The sequence below is a fragment of the Vanessa atalanta genome, chromosome 19 (assembly GCF_905147765.1).
Source record: "Vanessa atalanta chromosome 19, ilVanAtal1.2, whole genome shotgun sequence".
Lineage (NCBI taxonomy): Eukaryota > Metazoa > Arthropoda > Insecta > Lepidoptera > Nymphalidae > Vanessa > Vanessa atalanta.
The window spans coordinates 7458705-7481886 of record NC_061889.1 but is presented as its reverse complement, the minus strand read 5'-3'; the positions used below and the strand labels follow the sequence as shown (position 1 = coordinate 7481886).

Sequence of the window (23182 nt, the reverse complement as noted above, 5' to 3'; positions counted from 1 at the left end):
AACACATATATATATATATATATTGATATTACATTAAAACCATATCGTTGGACGACAGTTGTGGAAAAGAAACATATTAGTATTGTGTACGGGGGAAATTAAAAATCTTGAAAATATTGTCATGGTCATTAGAAAATATCATAAGATCCATCTGTCTTTAATGTAATTGAAGTTATAAACCCAACATAAATTGGTTTATACCGATTTAAGTATATCTTATTTGCCTATTCAGCAGATCAATTCAGATTGCTATTATAATTTATGGCCTTAGCGTTTGTTCAAAGTTCTGCAAGTCTTGTGTTTTCCTCGTAAATTAAAATAGTAAAAAATCTGGTAAACACTTTAAGGTACAGTTCTTTTGACGTTTACTGTCACAGAAAGCGTTAAAAATATGAACGACGTAACTTATTATCATTATTGTCGAACAAAAGTATTTTTTTATTCTTTATTTAAATTTATTTAACAGATTATTTTTTTGAGATACCCGACATATTATGATCACACTTATAAATAGAACCAAGGCTAACTGTTTTGGTCACTATTTAACGAGGTAGGTATATACATTTTAACTTCATATTTTTTCTATTATTTAGCCTAATTATTATTTCACACTGCAACAAATATAAATCGCTTACATTGTCAATGCGACACCGACCTTGGGAACTAAGATGTTATGTCCTTTATGCCTGTAGTTATACTGGCTCACCTTCCTTGCAAGCCCGAAACACAACAATAGTAAATATATAAAGTTTTCTTGTGATTACTCAAAGCTAAGTAGTTAGTAAAAAATCATAGTCAAGTTAGCAAATGTCTCATCTTGTAAAGAATTTTTTGGAATCTATTGACGGCCAATTTTATCCTACACATGCACGTTTTTTCACGACATTATCGCTGAACATGAATGTTTTATTAAAATAAATAAATCACGTTAAAACTCAATAGTGATTGACCATATTTGAAACTGTATTTATTATTAAAAAATATGAAGCATTTGTAAAATCGGAAATCACAAACAAAAGTATTATGAAAATTAATTAATACAAATGAAATAATTTTGTTTTAATTTAAGGACAACTTACTAAACACGTACATAGTAAGTAACTAAGTAATTGTTTTGACGCCTATAAGCCCTAGCTCTACCAAAAAGTATTTATATGTTTAGTTAATATAAAAAGTGGGCAGACCAGCTTACTTTAGAAACGACATTAAATTAGATCAGCTTCACATTGACCTTGGCTATTGTTTCAACACACACCGGTTCTTAGTTTAAGATCACATTGGGCAATACTATTTGATGTGTTGATAAACTATTTTTAACTTTCAAACAAGTTCAAGTTTAGTCAGATGTTAATAATCATCCGATGATTGACTTTTGGTCTTATTTCGTTTATTTTTGCATAATTAAAACTGTTTAATAATCTTTTATTAATTTAGTACTTTGTGAACTCACAATCAGAATAGAATGTTTTAAACAGGTTGGTGAATTCGTCACAAATGAACCCTCGATATTTTAAGCGATTTTTTAAAGTCATACACAGTTGAGGTCATATTTAAGCGATCGTTATACCCATTATGTTTAATATTATTGCACACCAACAATAAATTTACACGCCTATTACAAAATCGTAGATCATTGTGAAATAGTTTGGTCTGTGTGAACTCATCACTCGCAAAACATTATATATCTTAAAAAGTACAAATTTTAAAATAACCAATACAAAATAATTATACTTAAAAAAAGACTGCAAGGAATACAACAATAGAAATTGTCTATGTCAAATCTGGTTGTCTTTGAGCAGTATCCATTAGATTGGACGGTACACCAGAAGGCTATGTATGACTAGTATCTATGCCGAAGTAATCTGTAATAATAATAATAAGTATATAGATTTAGAAGATTCCTTTATCCATATAACTTGACCAAAAAAAAAAACAACAAAAGCGCGCGAAACTGAATTAAGCCGCCATTAATTTTTCTTTTTGGGCGCGGACTGTAAGGTCGATATTGGCTCGACTTCTAATTTGTTAAAAGTGTTCCTTGTGTTTTATTTGGCTTTTTAAGCTCAATTGAGTAAGTAGTTTACTTCAATGTGTATGATTCGGTGATTTATTTATGTTAAGATAAATTCGAAGTTAGAACTATTTTTGGTTTGTTAGTAAATTGTTTTAAGTAATTAAAATTCTTGCTTTTTTCAGTCTATTGCACTTCTGTACGCAAAAATAGTGTTATTATCAATAATGACATAGACAGCTAAAATTCTGACAATTTATTTATTTTATTTTTTATTTATAGATTTTCGAAACACCATCGGCATATTCACAAATTATTATTAAAAACTATTTACGATTTGTCTCCTGCAACCTTTTAATTTTATCTTACATATAATATAATCTTGTATAAATCAAGTGATATTTCTTTCCAATTTAAATTATTAATTACTTACTTTGCGTTAACAACCATGAGATCCGTGTTATTTTCCTTGTGAATTTAAATATTCTGGCTCATTTAGCCTTCGTATAAAAATATATACCTACAAAACATTTTTATGCTGTTCTGTGAGTGTTACACGCTAAAATCATGTTTTGAATTAAAATAATTAAATAGTCAACCATATAGTACCTACGTATATTCTATTCCAACCGTAACATTAGAAAAGCCAAATAAACAAAATTTGACGGCAAATTGACGCGATATCATTGGTGAAAAAAAAAATATCCCCCTGAGTTTCTTTCGCCGGTTCTTCTCAGGTCCGAAGTGTTAAATTCCGAACCGGTGGTAGATTATTGACTATCAATAAGAAAGTGTAAACATTTCTATAATATATTGAAATTTTGACTTTGACTTTGACTTTGGTGCTTGATCAACTTGATTAGTCTATGATATTCACGATGGATATGCAAAAAAAAAATATTTTGAACGTCGACGAAACTGTTATCGGAATTAAGAAGTGTAATAGTGTTGTATTATAAATAAAGATATATTAATCATAAAATCTTAGTACACAATATCGCCGAGTTACTAGCTATTTGCATGAAAAGCGTAAATCTAAGATTTACTCATCTTTATTCCTACTTTGATTGGAAAAACGCTATAGTAAATTCCACTCTTATCCATTCTAACTGAATTAAAAACACTTTCCACGCCGTCATGGACCTAGTGTCTTAACCTTACCCAATCTGTAAAACAGCATACAACAATACAATACCGTATGTGATAAAATAATAAATTGGTCTTCAGAAAATAGATCGATGATCCTCGGGAAATTATCCATCACCACGAAATATAATAGGGAGTGCCCATTCTGAGCCCACACTGCCATCTGAAGCCATCTTATGCATTAATCTTATTTTCAAAATATATATACGAAGTGTATATATAATTAAACATCCGCCACTTTACAACGCAAGCAATAGTTCTTAAAAAACGATATTTATTTGATATTTTTTAATATAAATAGCGAAAGACATGGAACTAATATTAGTTATTACGCATCGAAGACATTTACATTATGTGTGTTTAGGGGAAGCGTTTATTGAACTTCCTAAAGCAACCGAAAGACCAAATTGTTTGCTATGTATTACTAAACTAAAATTCGATGCATCTATTTAATGATTTTTTTTTTCATTTTATTTGTAATCAGACTTCAAACATTATAGTTTTAACCTTGCTAAGGTAAGTTTCATGTTTATCACAAATTATGGATTTGAGCTAGCCTCGTTACCCTTCAACAAGAATTGATAAGAATTGGCAACTCAGACAGATGTATCAATTTTAAAATTGTAAAACCTTGTGAAATAATTAATGTAAACAATATCTACATATTCCTCCTTATACCTACAATTATATTTTTTCATATTTTAACACGTGAAACATATAAAAAAGGAGACATATTTGATTCATTGCAGTTATATTGTCATATTCTACTTTTGTAAAATAACCTAATAAATACTTTTTTAAAACAATTTTTCTCCTATTCCACAAAATTGGGGCCTTCTAAAAGAAGGAGGTTATCAGTTCAATTGAATTATATTTGAGTATTTAGGCTTTCAAGCGTGGGTGCTTAATTTCGTAAGTGTATGTTTGTATGTATATTTACGATTTTCTCGAAAACAAATCAAAGTTAGATACAATTTAACTTAGGGAAGTGTAAGTTTCATTAAAATCGGTTCAGTGGAATCAGAGATGTAGGTAAATTACTCGTAAAAAAAAGGAGTTAGGTAGTTGTATCGTTATTATGTTCTTGTATAAAGTCGATACAAAAGTCTAAAATTATATTATTTTGAATTCGGTTTAATTTTTTTTTTTGGGAAACTAAAACATGCTGAATCCAGGACACTATGAAGAATGGGTATTCCCCTTTAATCAGTACAGTTAAATCTTCTAGCAATACAAATTATACACGCTGTATATAATTATGAAATAAATTGTATTTCGAACATTTTTTCTTTTTCATTGTCATTCCTATAAAATAACCAGTCTTAAATTGTGAGGATTTTGTACATAAGCAACTTTCCATTCAAGTAAATTTTTTGAGATGTAATAGTAGCAGCCTGTTAATGTCCCACTGTTTCTGACCTAAGGAGATCCATCTTCCATTTGGGGAGAAACTAATTCTAGCGCGCTGCTCCACTGCGGGTTGTGTAAATGATAAACAAAAAAGGGTCTCCTACAAACTCCCATGGACTCTATCCAACACTCGATTCACGGTTAATAGAGCACTAGGAACACATACTGCACTAGGGACTTTAGGTGATCACGTACTATCAAGTGGCATATATGTATATATTAAATACTACCTACACTAGCCCAGTGGCTAGAACGCGTACATCTTAACCGATGATTGCAGGTTCAAACCCAAGCAAACACCACAGAATATTAATGTGCTTAATTTCTGTTTATAATTTATATCGTGCTCGGCGGTGTAAAGGAAAACATCGTGAGGTATCTAATTTCAACGAAATTCTGCCACATGTGTATTCCACCAACCGGCATTGAAGTAGCGTGGTGGAATATGCCTAAAACATTCTCCACAAAGGGAGAAAAGGCCTAAGCTCAGCAGTGGGAAATTTACAGGCGTTTACTGTTGTAATAGAAACTAAAAGTCTAATTATGAATTTTAAAAAAACCTCTTCTAATCTTTAATACTATATAAATAATCAAAGTAGTGTTTACAGAGATTTGTCACGCACGTTTTAAGCACGCTTAGGCGCCTACAGATAATATTTAGTCTCGTCCAAATATTTAGTTTAAAGCGATTAGAATTTATCATACACAAATGATTAAAATCAGTATTTACTTAGAAATGTAGGTCAAAGTAAATATATTACATATATAATCCAGTTGAAATAATAAATACCTTGTTTTATTTTACTTATTTTAATATCTCGACTTTAAATCAATATATAGGTACTGTCTTGATTTAAATTCAAACAAAAACGACATGACTTACGACGTCCCAATCGATATTCGGACTAGGGCAAATTCGATAATCGATAATAGTGATTTTTCATGTTTACAAAGCTAGTAGATAATTCGAAAATTTAAATAATGAAGAATTTCACTGTGAACGGCTGGTGTATATCATCATACAACATCAAAATTAATAGTTATTAAGACAATTTATAATTAAAAAAAATTACAATTAATAAAAATGGAGTAAAAAATTAATAATAAAATATCGTTTGTGAAATGATCGCATTTTTCTCATTATTTTATCAATACATAGCAAAGTATTTAGTGTACTTGACGCGCACACACATGGGAATGGAGGGCTGTTGGGTAGATGATCGTGATTATCATGATGAGCACGTCGCAGAAAGAGCACGAGGAGCGGGAGCGCGAGGAGAAGGCCCCGCTGACCGGTCCGCTGAAAAAAATCGGGGAAATGGCGTCGGCGCTAAAAGCGTCTACTCTCCCGCCGTAAGCATGCCTGGATGTAGGAAGGTTTTCTATACCATATAGGTGGACTTACCGTCATAGCGCCGCGTCATGCTAAAGCGATCCTGTGATGCCCCCCGAAGAGAAGTTGGTAACGCTGCTTTGTTAATAAATATCCCAGTCTGTTAGGGCGCACCAGGTAATCTTGGCATTGACGATCCGACAAACAGCACCCCTTTTGTGGGAAAAATTGTGTCTTTTTCAGAAAGACATAGATACGAGCGAAATATAGCGAAGGATAAAAGGACCAATAAGTCTCTTGGAGTACGAAGTCACAAAATTTTAAAAAAAAATTAAGAAAGTATAATAATAAAAATATAAATACAAATGTATTATTATAATTCTTAAAAATATTTCAGCGTTTTGGATATAAACTCACAACTTATCAGCGTCAACTGTCCGTCCTTGCGAGAAGTTGCTCATTATTATGCTACTGGTGAACAGCCGAACCATTCGTTTAACGATATACCCGGAAAACTTTATAGTAAGGACTAATCACAATTTATTGAGTGATTATAAGCAGATGACATTGACGCAAAGTACTTTTTACCTTGTAATCTTTATTAGAGGCGCCACGAATATTCGGCTACTACTCAATATTCAGCCGGCTTCCTAATTATGAAATAGTCTAAGCATCGAAAGGAAAAAGACAAAAAAGAAAAAGAAACTAGTACACAAGCAATGCAAAGTAATTCACCGGATTTTAAAGGGATTTAAAGGGATTTTAAATTTCTAGAGTTTTCTAGCACGAGCGCAAGATAATCTTGGAAGTCACCGGGGATGCTATCTATTACCCAAAAGATTTAGTTTATAAAATGTAACGAAATAAAGTAAGAAATAATCACACAGGATATCAAAAATCTTCGTAAGATAATATTATTGAATGAGTGTGGCGTGTTAGTATAGAGGAATTGAAAATATATGCGTAGAAAATGAATTATGGTAAATTTTGGCACATTTTTTTCATTCGATAAACTATTAGAAGCACTTCGCTTTCATAGAATTATTAGATCTAAATACCTTTTTGAGCCATTTTGAGCTAACCGCTGGAGCCATACCTCAAAGACAAGAAAGTTCTGCGGATGGTGTCCCATCCAACTCTACTTTGGTAGTGTATTAGATCTGGGGTTCATCAGGGTTCAGTTTTATGACTAGTCATATCCCTCGGCACAAAATGGCGCTGACTTTTCGCCGTCGAAATATAGTCTCAACACTGTTAATATAACTCAGAGAAAGTTTCATTACCGTTTTTATCGTATATATTTTTATTCGTACCTATCACAGAAGGTTGCCTTGAAATTTAATAATTTTCAAACGAATTAAGATATCCTACTTTTATGTCGTTTAGAGTAAAATCTGTCGAAATATATACTTCTTTAAGGACTTATTTAATTCCATCATTGTCAAATGACGAATTGGACGTTTAAGAATTAGTCAGTGATATTAGTTTAGCCGTAGCAAAAACATATTCTTGAATTGAAAACGACTCTTTAGCTCAGTGATTGTGTTGTGGCCGGATTGTTCGGAAGGCTTCCTCTTTAACTGTTACTTCGTAGTGTTTAATTATTTATTTTCTGTAAGTATTTTTTTATTAAGTTGCAAAATCGTTTTCTTTTTTTTTGTTAATTTTCGCTCAAATTTATTTATTATTTTGTTACGCTCTCACGTATTACTGAGTAATAAGTAACTATCATATTTTTTTTTCTTTATTATATTATGAATTAAAATCTTAACTTAAAATATTTTAAATTAAAATATATTAATAGAAATGATGACAATATAAAATAATGAATACAAAAAAGGCACAGTCATAAATAACACAGTCAAATTGCACCTTTAAAGACGTATCACTTTGAATGTTACCCACGTTAGATATTAATTTTAAGTACTTAGTGATAAGTTGATGCTGTAACTTTTTAAAAAAAAAAAATGTCGACCTGATGTGATCAGTCAAAAACTAGGACGTATTTTTATTCCTATTTGAAATACATTTTTATTTTCATACTAACTTTATTAACTACAAATACGGGTCGTATTTGTAGTTAAGTTTGTAGTTATTCTGCTAAGATATAAAACTGGATGTTTTTTAAGTATTTCCGTATATTATGATAATTCTCAGACAATAAAGTTTTTTTTTTGCAAACTTTGGTTACGTACAGATTGGTCATTCAAACCAGCTAAGGAAAATAATACACAAAATTTTCATATCCTTTATTTACAATAAGATAAAAGTTTCTATTCGCTTTTGTTTTTTCTTTACTGATTTACAACGAATATATAATAAAGTGTTATAAAATACTGGCAAAAACATTATTAAAACTACTCATATTTTTCTATCGTTTAAATGTTCTTTATTAATTTGTATATGTTTTGTCGGTTAATCTTACATGTTTCGGAAAATCACAGTTCTCATCATCAGGGACATTCCTAGTAAATGATAAAGTAGTATGTTTATATGTTTGTTTGTTTCTCTTTTACGTAATACTACTAACCAATCGATCGTCTTAAATTTGCATATACGTCAGGACAGGTCATATAAAATAAATAAATATTGGAAAACATCACATACATCACTCTGATCCCAATGTAAGTAGCTAAGGCACTTGTGTTATGGAAAATCAAAAGTAAAGACGGTACCACAAACACCCAATCACAAGACAGCTTAGAAAACTAATGAACTTTTTCTACATCGACTTTGCCGGGAATCGAACCCGGGACCTCGGAGTGGCGTAAACATGATAACCGGTGTACACTATTCGACCACGGAGGTCGTCAAAGGCCATAGATTACCTAACAATGACCTATAAATGATCGCAACTGTCAAGATCTAGACAGTTGCGAAGGACTTATGATAGAGCACAATCATGCAAATCTGATAGGACTGGAAATAATTCGGATGCAGGACCAATCGCTGTGTGAAGGCTTTTCCGAGACTTTACGTTCGTAGTTTACCTCTGTTCTTCTTTATAAATTAAAATATTATATTTTAATTCTATCATATAAGGTCAACAAATTTTATTTGTTAATATCATATAACTCATTACACTTGACCGGTTATCGACCCTTATGTTTAATAAAGTTATATTTTTTTGTAACGACTCGGTTATGGCGTAAACGAAAATAAAAACTTGTATTTGAATGTCATAAATCAGATAAGATTACAAGAAAGTGTTCATTTAGTTAATTCTTAATAATATAATGAATTAATACCCAGGCTTCAAGGTGCGTGTATAAGGTTACAATTTGTTTTTGGTAGAGGTGACGCCTTACCATCATTCACTCACAGTGATTGGTTCTATAAAGCCCTCTGTTTCAATGATTTACCCCAACAAAATCCGCAAGGAAAGGATCCGAGCCGAGTACATTTACAGTAAGCATCTATTGTAGAAGCATCTATATAAAATAAATGGTCTGTCATCATACTAATATTATTATTTCTAGTTTATATTTCAAAGTCTTTTGTTAAAATAAATGAAGTAAACCAGTAGAGCATGTACTCATTGCTGGGTCCCAAAAACGTGACGTCGTTAAATGTATTTTTTAAATAATGTTTTGCGTAATGTGCGTGGAATGGATACATCTCAACCCAATATATATATATTTTTTAATTACGTATTGCCACAGACATGTTGACTGTCGCTTCGGTGGATCTTATCAATAATTTATATTTACTATATTTTAATTTGTCTGCACATTTTTATAACCAAACAAAGCTACAATCTAAATTTAGGATTACATTAAAACCTATTACAGTCATCAATTATTATAAAATAAAACACATATCTATCGTAAGGTACCTTTGTGGCACATTAACGATATATAGAAATGGTTAAAATTTTATATGGCAACAATGTCTATGAGTAGTGGTGACCACACCACACGCCACGCACGTCTACCAATCACATAAAAAAATCTTGCCCCAGTTCAATATTACCAAAATATAATTAACCGATCGTTAAAACATACGAAATTGCGCTTAATACGTTTATTAAATAAGATATTGGATGAATGTTATGAAATAATTATAAGGTTATATTCACTGAATATAGTACGATAACGTAATCGTTGTCGTTGCAGGTCAAGATCGTAGAATTAAGTTATAAGAATTGTGTTTCTGAATAAAGTTGACGTAAAAGGATCCGATGTTAAATCCATGTAGAGCCTAAATGTTAGAAGTTCAACGTTAAGTTCATATACAGAGAAGTGATGCAATTTATATCTGTTTATGAAATGTTCAATGTTAAAACAAATTGAATTTTGGAGAGACGAAAAGAGAATTGCGAAATTAATACTAACATCACACGACATACATCAATACTTACTTCGCGGTAGGGTCTTGTACAAGCCCGTCATAAGATATTCTATCGCCAAATAACAGTCCTCAGTATTGTAATGTTCCGGTTTGAAGGGTGAGTGAGCTTTGGCCCACACTGGTACCTACAGGCACAAGGGACATAACATCATAGTTCCCAAGGTTGGTGGCGCATTGGCGATGAAAATAATGGTTAATATTTCTTACAGCGCCATTGTCTGAAAGGCGATGATGACCACTTACCATCATTTGGCCCATATACAAACTATATCACAAAAAATAAACAAAATACTTTAATGTATATTTACAATCATGGAATTGACATGACAGATAAATAACACGATCTGCCGTTAATCTTTCTTAAAAATGTTTTGCTGGGTTACATAAAAATCGTTTAAATAAAGGGTACAGAAATTATAAAAACATAATTGTTAAAATAAAGTCATTTTAAATACGACATGTCGAAACAAATTCATTTCATATTCCAGGAGGCCAATACAGAGAATCTGTCGCACTGTTCGCGAACCAAGGGCCTTATGAGACCTTAAATGCCGAAAATCTGGAAACAACATTTGCTTATTTTGCTATGTAACGTCTTAGAGTTCGCACTCACGCAATATTGAGTACTATTGTATACCGGCTTAAAAGGTGAATGAACCACTACAATTATGAAAATAACAACCACAACCACAGATCTATAAATTGGTTACCACTCTATCATACCAATATCTTTTGACAGAGTTGCCCCGTTACAACCAATTAAATATCCAATTAAAACGTCTGTCTTCAAACAATTACTGAGAATAAGATTACCAAAATCTTGTTATAAAATTATTCCAGTAATTGATTTTAAATATCGAACGTATTAAAGATTGCACGTTAGTGAACCTCGATTACCAATCGAAATAAAATGGATTCTTGCAGATTATAAAATCTATCTTGTCTATTTAATTTAGACTAACTGAGAGACAGACTAGTGGTAGAGCTTTGTTTAGATCAGCCTGGGTATCATTAAATAATTATTCTATTGCCAAATATGTAATGTGTGTTGCAGTGTTTCACGTGGAAAATTAAGTCAGTGTAATTACAAGCACATGACATCTTAGTTCTCGATGATTAGCGGCGCAGTGATAGTATAAGTAGTAGTTTACAACTATATTTATTTATTTATTTACTAATAATAATAACTATACAATATAATAAATTTGATAATAAACTTAGACTTAGTTTTTGTTGATTATCGTGCAGGATATAAAATGTAATAGTAATCTTAGTTGATTTATTACTTTGTCAGTTGAAAGACGTACCTAACTATAATTTTTTTTGCCGGATCTTCTCGGTAATACGTACACTCCGCACAATTGATAGCTTTAATTTTAGATTATTTATTTCTGTAGTTTGGCGATTCATAAGTTTTCCTAAGCCTTTGGATCGATCAAATCATATGCTTCTATAACAATTTCTCTGCATAGTCTCTCGTTGCAAATGAAGTCAAGGAGAGTAAGAAAACATTATGGGCAATTCATTAGTACTTGCATAATAAAATAGCAAAACATTAAGTAATAAATGTTTTGTTGATGCAATTTATATGTATTACTAGTTGAACCTGCGGCTTTACCCGCGCGAAATTTATAAATTTTCCCAATTTTACCCCTCGAGAGGTGAATTAAAAAAATAGCGATAGTTTGAGTCCCCGGGCAGAACATAGTTTATTCCCCGAGACTCAATCTATCGTCACGCTAAATTTAATCTAAATTGGTTTAGCGGTTTTAGTGTGAAGTTGTAGGTTAGTTTGCACACCACTTACCGCGACATTGTTTTTACAGATATGTTATAATTTTAGAGCAAAGGTTACCACTTCAAACCTAGGCCAGAACCATCGATTTTATGCGCTATTTATGGGTATAATACATCTCGTGCTCAACAGAGAAGGAAAATATCTTAACAAAGCCTATATATCATCTGATCTTACCAACTTAGAACAGCGTGGGATACGACAACTTGAAAAAATTTGTTCTAAACAGGAGTTATTACCTGCACTAAAAAATAAACTTTACTATAATATATAACAAGCACTGTTTACTATTTACTCAATGCGACTTTTAATCATTTTAAATAAAAATATATGCATTTTCGGCGTGATACGTCTAGCTTATGCAAAAAACCTAAGATTGTCGTTTTGTTTGTCTTTGTATGATAAAGAGATTGACAGTGTGAATAAATGCAAATAAAGCCTCCAAGTTTTAATACTCAATTTATTATAGTCACGATTATGGTCACGATATATTAATTCAGATTTTTGTAAAAAAAAAATGTCAAAAAATTAAAAACTTCAATATCTATACGAATATTATAAATGCGAAAGTAACTCTGTCTGTCTATTGCTCTTTCACGGCCAAACCATTGAACAGAATTTGATGAAAGTTGATACGAAGCAAGATTGAACTCCAAGGAAAGACGTAGGGTATGCTAGTTTTTTATGCCTGACGGTTGACGACTTAAACGCCAGCGAAGCCGCAGGCGACAATTAGTTGTAAATATATTAATATTCAGTCATTTGAGCGTACAATCTTCAGATTGTGTGATTTTGTTTAAAGATACTTAAATGAGACGTCACAGACATTATTTATATAATAACATTTATTGAGTTAATACATTTAATTCCCGGATTAATGAAGACAATGAATATGTTAATGTAATAAGGAAATTAAAAAAACAATATTTGCACTGCGCTTAATTAACTTTTTAAATGATTATGTAAATTTTTATTCAAAGACTCAAATATGTTTAAATCTCAATTTGTTTCATGTTTAATATATGACTATTGGTATTAGAAATAAGATACATGTCATTATAAATCATAATGGAGACTAAATAAATTCGCAGACGCTTGATCGTTTGAATATTATATATTCAAACGTTCAAGCGTCTGCGAATTGCGCGTCTGCCAAAAGCACTGTTCAATCCCTCATCCCCATAATCTGACTTAACGGCGATCTGAAACGACTAGAGAGAGTTCGGGGGGAGGAGCATCGGCTTCACATGCTTTCTGTAGCACGGAAATGTTAACACTCCCAATTTTCAAACTTGGGACTACTACTTAGAATTTCTTGACGGAAAAATACGAATAACTTTTTACTGACCTATAAGACTTTTATAAGTCGGCCAACGAGACAAGTCAAAACCAAAACATATTATATACTTACACAAAATGATTTGTTATGTGGGATATTATTACTGTAGTATTTCTTTGCAACCTTATCATTGAAGTGGCGATCACCTGTCGATGATTTGAACTGACATATCTTTAGAAGCCGACCTGTAGTGACGCTGTAGTTTCCACTTCAATAATGGCATAAACATAAAGCCCTATATAGCCGTTATATAAATAATTGTACAAAATTGCACTTAGATATCAACCTTTATCATTAGATATTATTATATTTTATTATTGAATTTTTATTTGATTTGATTATTTAAGATATACTCAAATTAGATCTAAAATAAATACTTTAATAAAATAAATTACTAACTCGACAATATAATACGACAATATAACAAATTTTTCGATTCGTAATTAATCTGTCTAATGACAAAGGAGTTGGATATGTCCAGCCGCCTATAGAAAGATGGTTTTGATGTTGTCGGCAGGTCGCCGGGTTTAGTGTATAGACTCTTTTAAACTGGCGTTGTTCGATTTTTAAATGCCGAATGACTTTGTTTGAATTTATCTGTGTGATGCAAAAAGGTTCTTACATTTATCCTTAATTATAATTAAACATTTTAAAATAATATTTAGAATGTAACCAAAGTTTTGAAGAAAAAACCTTTATGCGAATGCCTTTACTGTTAAAAGAAAAGCAGCCACATTTACAAATAAGATTAATATGTTTACATAAAAAGGAATTAGTTTTCTGTAAAACTCATGACCTTAAATTTGTTCTTTAACAAATATTTTAGGTGATTATTTCAACAATGTAGAAAATTGAGGTTCAATGCTTCCCATTTAGTGTTTAGGTCTCTGGACTCTCATGACCCGAAGTCCCGAAACTTTTGTGAAATCGAAACTCGAGATTTGCTAATCAAAATCTTATATAAGTTATTTCCAAAAGTTCATAAATTTTATTCACTCAGTTTTTTATTCTCCTATTCTGTCACTGAGACTCAATCAATTGAGGTTTATTGCAAAAAAAAAAGTATTTTTTTTAACTTCGAGTGTGAATAAATTTGCGGACTCTATCAATATGCACAATCTAATTCATATATCATCATCATATATGTAGTGCATAAATCATCGTATATATGTAATAAATTATGATGATGTTAAAAATTAAAATTTAAGAGTTACATCATTAAAATTATTTTTATTATTAGTAGACCAAAAATATTATATAAGTCACATTCGAGATTAGTAATATCACACATTATCTGATGTTTATGGTCTCGTGCGCGAATATATAAATAATTTAAGATAAATATTTACCATTGCAGATACCAACGATGACCGCATAACAAAACAACACATAAAAGAACTAAAAATGGTCCAAAGAATTATCACACAACCTGCCCAAATCAAGAAAGAAGACGGCTTAGCAGATTTAATCGGACAATTTGGAAAATGGCAGTTCATAGTTCTGGCGACGGTTTCGATCGTGAAGCTATCCTCAGCATGGTCGCAAATGGCGATTCTGTTTCTCACGCCCAATTTGACATTTTGGTGCTCGAACTTCGGTGATAATACGACCAGCACTGGTCAAAATATGACATGCTATGACGATTGTATTGAATACTCATATGATACATCTCCATTTGGGAATACGATTATATCAGAATGGGATTTGGTATGCGATCGAGCATGGTTGGCGAGCTTCACCCAAATGGTCTTGCAATTTGGAATCTTAATCGGCAGCATACTGTTCGGATTTCTCTCTGACAGGTAAATATTATTATTCTTATTATTTTTATGGCATCGGTTGGCGGACGAGCATATGGGCCATCTGATGGTAAGTGGTAACCACCGCCCATAGACAAAGGCGCTGTAAGAAATATTAAGCATTCCTTACATCACCTATGCGCCACCAACTTTGGGAACTAAGATGTTATGTCCCTTGGGCCTGTGATTACACTGGCTCACTCACCTTTCTAACCGGAACACAACAATACACAGTACACGGTACAGTTATTTGGCGGTAGAATATCTGATGAGTGGGTGGTACCTACCCAGAGGGGCTTGCACAAAGCTCCACCACCAAGTAAGCCCTACCACCAAGTAAGTAATTATTATTACAATATATGTAAATCTTAACTGCGATGGAGTGTTGTATGGTAAAAAAATAAGCATATTTTATTAAAGTACTTTTGAATAGTTAAGCTTGTCTGATCTGCTCTACTGCCAAAAAAAAATTAAATATTGCGTCAGCTTTTGTAATAGAGCACAGGAATAAAATTATGATGTTTCTTAGAGTAATCGGATCGATAAATCACCTGGCTTATAGAAAAACATCCTGTCAGGTTCCTATAATCGCAATAGATACACTTACACGTCGAATCATAAGTTATCTAAATCATTCGTACATAAATTAAAACGTATATAAACGTGACAGGTGTGTGTATTCTATTGATACACGCAAACAATATAAAGATTATTTAATTGAACGTTTTATTGATCAACTGTTTTTATAATAACTCGAAGTACATTGGGTATTCCCTTGTTTATTAAATGTAACCGTCGGAATTGAATCTGAAACGTGCAGGTTTTTTGCGATTATACCCAGCACTTGGTGATAGAGCTTTGTAACATCTGGGTAGGTCCAATCATCCATGCAATCAAGGGTACATATTAGGATAGTGGCGCATTAGTTTTTTATGGAATGGTTAATATTTCTCACGTCACTAATGTCTATAAGCGATGGTGGTCACTTGCCATCAGAGGTCTCTTCCCCTTCCGCCTACCAGTATAATAAAAAAATAACCGCTGAGCATGCATAAATTATAATTACAAGTTAAACACAACAAATCTTCATGGTAATTACCTGCATTTGAACCTTGCAGCATGCTTTTCTCTCGGATGTAAAGAAATTATATTTTAGTTTTTGTGGAAACCTAATAATTAAGAAGATAATCTTCATAGATCCTCTCCTCTCAGCCATCTTTACTTGCAAAATAAAAATAATATGTCTTACTAATTATAAAGTACCAATTGTCAATGGGATAATCTTTTAGTATCTTTGATTTGAGAAATTATATCATACCAAAAGATTCAACATTCAAAGATAAATTAAGAATGTCAATACCATGCTCCAATACTAAAAATAAGTATATGTATAACCACTCAGTTGCGGAAACCCTTCAGATAGTGTAACACTCGCTTAAGTAGGTCTTAGGTCTTATAAAGGATCGCAATATCCACTTTTGTACCAAGAAATCTTCAGACGCTAGCATCATGTTTTCATGTTTTCCATCCTGCACTGTCACGATGCATAACAGCGTATTTGGTATTTACTATATTGTATTATAAATACAAGTAAAAGATTAGATTTTTGATATTGTACGAAAACTTGATAAGCACTCCACAGGTGTCAAACGTATCAGATAAATATTTTCGTTGTCTCATACATACTCGAGGCGTTGGATTTAAAAAGATATCTGTGAATTTTGATGATGATATTCGATGACGATAATATTAAGAAGCAAACATATGGAAAATCTAATTACGGTGACCTTTATTTTCATGGTCAATTAATAGGAACTCTAAAGGGCTGTAAATCCCATTTCTGGATTGATTGAAAGATCCCATTGATGGATTTTCGGTCTTCTACTATGCCACTTCATTTCGGGTGACACATTTTTCCACACACAAGGTCTTATATTTACAAAATACAAACGTATATTAAGCACATAAAAGTAATGCAAATTCTGAATTTGAACTCGATCTACGATTAAAATTCACGTGTATTACACGCTGTGTCTTATTTTTGATCGATCGAACTATATTTTATATAAGATATATCAATAATATAAACAAACGTAAAAGATATGTAAGATATAAGGATGATAAGTGGTAAATTTGTTGCGTAGACAAAAGATTAACTTTGACAATTGAATTGAGAGATTACAATCACATTTCATTGATAAGACAAAATTGGCACTTGAAACCTATACACACGTGAGCAAAAGGGAAAATACTTTAATAAGAAAACAGACTGACTGAAACTAATACTAAATACTTAACAAATACTCAATACTTAGATAAAGATAATGAAGGCGATGCTATATACATTTATCACAAACAGAAGTGAGAGAAGATGGAACCACTGTTCTAATAAGTGATGAACAGTTGAATTCAGTCAATTTCGACATAGTCCCATTTGGGTTCGATTCTTTAGAAAGTATTCAAAAGAACTATAATAAACCCAAAATAACTATGAATAAAACCTTTCTTAGCGGTAACAAATTCATTGAATTCGATGAGAGATTAACATACCTTACTTTCTTATAATAATTCATTATGATGATGAATTTCTCTTAGTTCTAGTCTGTTTGTTAACAAAGAACATCGTAATTTACTTGGTGGTAGGGCTTTGTGCAAGCCCGTCTGGGTAGGTACCACCCACTCATCAGATATTCTAACGCCAAATAACAGTACTCTGTATTGTTGCGTTCCTGTTAGAATGATGAGTGAGCCAGTGTAAGCACAGGCACAAGATATATAACATCTTAGTTCCCAAGGTTGGTGGCGCATAGGTGATGAAAGGAATGGTTAATATTAGGGCGGTGGTGACCACTTACCATCAGGTGGCCCAATGCTCGTCCGCCAACCGATGCCATAAAAAAAAAATCTTAAACATTAAGCAATTTAAACTAGTTAAGATTCAATTTAGCTATAGGATTTCTGTAATTGAAGTTTTATTTATACTTTCAGATACGGCAGAAAAAATACATTTCTAGTATCAGTCGTCGCACTTGTCGCATTTGGATTCGGTATTCCATTTTCACCTAACTACATAACCTTTACTGTCTTAAGGTTTCTTATGGGAATCGCAACGGCAGGGACAATGGTTATATCATTCGTGATCGTAATGGAAACGGTTGGATCGAATTACAGGGAAATATGCGGCTGTTTATTTCAGATGCCATTCATCATTGGTTTCATATTGATACCTGTGTTCGCATATTTCTATAGAAATTGGAACGATTACAGTTTGGCTTTGGCGATACCGTCCGTTATTTATTTGGGTTACTTTTTCGTGTTGACCGAATCGCCACGATGGCTCGTCAGCGTTGGTAAAGTCGACGAGGCAACTAAACTAGTGACAAGAGCTGCTAAGTTGTAAGTATACCTTAATTTAAATATTATTTTTAAAAAAAATGTGAAATTTTGATATTCTTATAGATATATAAATAAATCCCAAGAGGAAATCAAGAAAATAAAGCTTAGAGGAAAATAAAATAAGGACAATGCTATGGACATGAACAAGATAGTTTTAGCGGATATTAAACAATTAAAATAATTTATATTCGAAAAAAAATGATCTAATTCTAATTAAATTATCATATTATTAGATTAGTAATTCACATTAAATTATTTCAATCACATAATTACTACCGAATTGCTTATTCTGACTGTTTAAATTTATATATGATGTTGATAATATTTGAGTTTGCTTAAGAATACCTCAATAATTTCAGAAATGGTCTTCCAACTTCTAAAGTAGAAGAGACATTGAAAAAAATGTCTGAAAAAATCCAAGAGGAATCGACTGCCGTAAAACCAAACTATAGTGACCTATTCAAAGGCTCTATGCTGATAAAGACCGTGACCTCATGTATTATTTGGATGATCACAGGATTGACGTACTATGGTTTCAACCAGTATATTAGCCAGACTAGTCCAGACCCTTTCTTGACTGTGGGGGCGATGGGAGTTATTCAGGTAAGATTAAAATCGATAAGTCTCAAGTACACTTGTTATGGTAATCTAAAATGTTGATTGTTTACATTGTTATATAATATCTATTTGTCTACCTCGTTGGTCTTGTACCTATCTTATAATACTTCAGAACCCGAGATCTTGGGTTCAAACCCCTTCTACTAGTGGTAGTGCCACACTGCATAATTTCGGGTTGCAGCCGAATGGGCCGGCACGCCCGGGGAAGTACCAATCTCTCACTTAAAATCGGCGTGAAGTGGTAGCTATGCTACTGCCTTTCGTCCGGTATGTGAGAGTCCCGAAGGCCCGATCCCCCTCCCCCCCAAAACATAATGGTTGTTCTTTAAGAAAAGAGCGTACTCTTTCCTGAAAGGCCGGCAACGCACCTGCAAGCCCCCCGGTATTGCAGATGTCCGTGGGCGGTGGTAGTCACTTTCCATCAGGTGAGCCTCCTGCTCGTTTGCCACCTCTGTCATAAAAAAAAAACCCTGGGTCGGGCCAATAAATAAGCGACTTGAAACCTGGATGTTGTCAATTTAAATAATCTTGTCTTAAGTCACATTATCATTCCGTCGGTTTATATGTGTGTTTAGTCACGTACTGGTGCGCAATAAAATTAGATAATAGCCGCCAAACCTAAATGGTCAAAAGAATAAACAAAATCCTACATATATATATTTATTTCGCTTTGCAATAAAAATAAATATCTTCATCTTGCATTTTTGCACCTGTTCCTAAAATAACCACTTTGTTTCTTACAAACGATATATTACGATATAATTAAAATCAGAACAGGGAAAATAAGTAAAAAAATATTATTACTTAATATACACGTTGATAACCCTTTGAATTCTATAATAATTGTTTTGTTCACAGGTGCCATCGATTTTAGTATCTATTTGGCTGCTAAGACATTTTGCGCGCAAGTTGGTAGTCATCGGCTTCTTCATCTTGGGAGGGCTTTGCGTTTTAGCGTTAGGCGTAATGCCAGATACCTTCTGGGTGACTTTATCATTGGGATGCATCGGCATCAGCTGTGTATCACTTGTCACTACATGCATTTATATTTATACGTCAGAATTGTTTCCAACTGTTGTTAGGAACATGGGAATGGGTGCTTGTTCAACTTCAATGCGAGTGGGATCTATGATAGCTCCATTTGTTTCAAATTTATCGACAACCGTACCATGGATGCCGAATGTTATATTTGGTTTGGCGCCAATTGTCGCCGCGTTGATTTGTCTTTTGCTCCCAGAGACTAAAGGTACGGCTTTGCCTGATAGTTTAAAGGAAGTAAAAGATACCGCGTAAATAAAATAAGCCAGTAGTGATATTAGAAATAGTAACAAACCTCGACTTCAATGCTAAATTTTATAGTCCTGAATGTGTAAACAGCTTACCTATAATAATAGCCAAATACCAATTCATTAATTAAACAATAGCGATTATTATTTTAAATGAGGAAGGATACGGACATGTGACGATTTCCTCCGATTTTATTCGATCATGTAACCGATATCAAAACCGAGATAAATTATAAACAAATGCTGATAAACTTGATAACGCAGGTACATACACACTGACACATCCTGACAATTTGAACTCGTATTAGGTGAAGATGTACTTGTGGTTGTACTGGACCATATCGCTAAAACCAATCACAGTGTTTATCAGTATATCTTGTTATGTAATTTAGGTTCAATGATAAACAAAAACATTTTTATCTAAATAGTTGCAACTGTTAATATTTCTGACAGCAACAGCAGCAATATCTGAAATGTTGATGACAACTTACAGCCAGGTGGCTCTACATCTATAATACATCTACCAAAAAAGACCAAAGTTCACGAAAGAGACTTTTAGCATCTTAAAAAGTTCAGTTGTATTTGAAACGTATTAATGCAAAATCATAATACTTTTAAAATACAATAAATAGTTTGGTTCTATACATGGATAGTTTTTAATTTATCTCAATGATTGTGATAAATTTAAAAGTTATTTTCTCGTAAATGAAATACTATAGAAACTCCTTAATAATAGCGTTCCTTAATCTTCCACTGTATATATTCAAATGGACAAGCAGCTGAGCTGCCTGGTGGTAAGTCCATCAATTTATTCCTTAATCACCATGGAATTTTGTACCATTTTTATGGCAAACAATATTAAATTAATTCGAAATCTTAAATATGAGAGGTGACATTGAAATTATACGTGAAATAGCAAAATTTGAGTTACGTTGCTTTTTGCTTGCAAAATCCTTACCGGAATTTCGTCGTCATTAGTCTTTTATCCTAATATCTACTGAGCCCCTAGCACATGCCGTATTTTAAACCGCGAAGACGACACGCCTTACATCGGATTATTAAGTAATTTAATATTAAAGGAACCTTGGATTTATTTTTGCAAAACATCTTTTTAAATATTTTTTTAACTTTTAAAATAATCGATACTTGTAAATATCTCCCCTCCTATTTTTCTGGGCTATGGGAATCTGGCAGATGCGGTTTTGTTTCCGAATAAAACACCTCAGATGACATTGAAAAGAACTTCAAACTTGAGAGAATTAGACCTTGTTCCATACCGACCCACCGGATAGCGAGAGCTAACTACGAACTTCATAATCATGGCATCGATGCGGCCTCGCTGTACCTCATTAATATTACATCTATACGCTCTCTGCAATTAACATTTGACACCTACAAGCTGTGATGTTTGGAGGGTTCAGGGCTGACATTTTTGAGTTCGTTAACGCATCTAACGTCATCATCCTTTGACACGGAATTGATTTACAGCTTCAGACCGATCTTGGAATAAAGGTTAAAGTTACGTTGTCCAAAACACCATTCCATATATCGGTAGATGGGCGATAATGCCAGTATTCAAGGTCAAAATAAATATTCTAACAGATAGTGAGGTTTTGTTCACGCTCCGTTAAGATTAATACTTTTTATTGCTGTGTTTTGATTGTAAGGGTGAGTGAGCCAGTATAATTCCATAACATCTGAACATATTAAAACACACGTTTACACGTTTGACATCAAATTCACAGATTATACTCCACCTTATATACAATGATTACATAATTGTGACATTTGAGATAAATGGTATTACGAGATTCAATCTTGATTTATGAACAAATTGTTTATCTGTTTGATTAAACCGAAAGAGAAAATTTATTATTTTCAAATAGATATTATAAATTATATGTGTTGTGATTTAAATAGTTTTAAGATTATGTGTATATAGTTAAATTATATTAATTTAGGTTAAATGTTTTAAAAAATATATGTTACAAATAAAATTTAAACACCGAAAATATCTTTTATTTTAAAGTGGTAGTGCCACACTGCATACTTTCGAGTTGCAGCCGAATGGGCCGGCACGCCCGGGGAAGTACCACTCTCTCACTTAAAATCGGCGTGAAGTGGTAGCTATGCTACTGCGTTTCGTCCGGTATGTGAGAGTCCCGGAGGCCCGATCCCCCTCCCCCCCAAATCATAATGGTTGTGCAGAATTTGGTTCTATTACCCCAGGAGGGTACCATCAGTGACTGCGGTGGAGAATCCCTCTCTGGGCATCCATGCTCAGGACGTACACAACCTGAGCAGGGATGCCCAGGCTGCCCTCCGAATTCTGGGGGGGGCAATTTTGCGCACGCCACTGTTCGGGGCAAGCGGAGCAGGCATCATAAGGCAACCCCTACCACCCTCACCGTGGACTTCTGCAACATAAGGGGACTCAACTCCAACTTGAACGCCATTCACTTTCACCTTGAGACGGCTAAGCCGGCCTTGCTCTTTCTTACCGAGACCCAGATATCCTCTCCTGCCGATACGACTTTTCTCTCTTACCCCGGGTACAAATTGGAACATTCCTTTGTACCACGAGCTGGAGTGTGCGTTTACGTCAGAGATGATATCTGCTCTCGACGCCTCGGCAGCCTTGAAGGGCAGGACCTATCGATTATCTGGCTGCGTGTAGACTGCGACGACCATCCGCGAAT

General features: G+C 33.2%; 1 protein-coding gene across 1 annotated transcript; it reads left to right on the top strand.

Annotated features, from left to right (window-relative positions):
- Window positions 1-7444: 7444 nt before the first annotated feature.
- Window positions 7445-22407, top strand: LOC125071478 (organic cation transporter protein-like). The gene is made up of 5 exons (XM_047681740.1): window positions 7445-7514; window positions 14742-15186; window positions 18172-18579; window positions 18939-19182; window positions 20056-22407. The coding sequence occupies exons 2-5, from the start codon at window positions 14789-14791 to the stop codon at window positions 20488-20490; spliced, it is 1485 nt and encodes a 494-aa protein (XP_047537696.1). The 5' UTR covers window positions 7445-7514; window positions 14742-14788; the 3' UTR covers window positions 20491-22407.
- The last annotated feature ends 775 nt before the right edge of the window (window positions 22408-23182 follow it).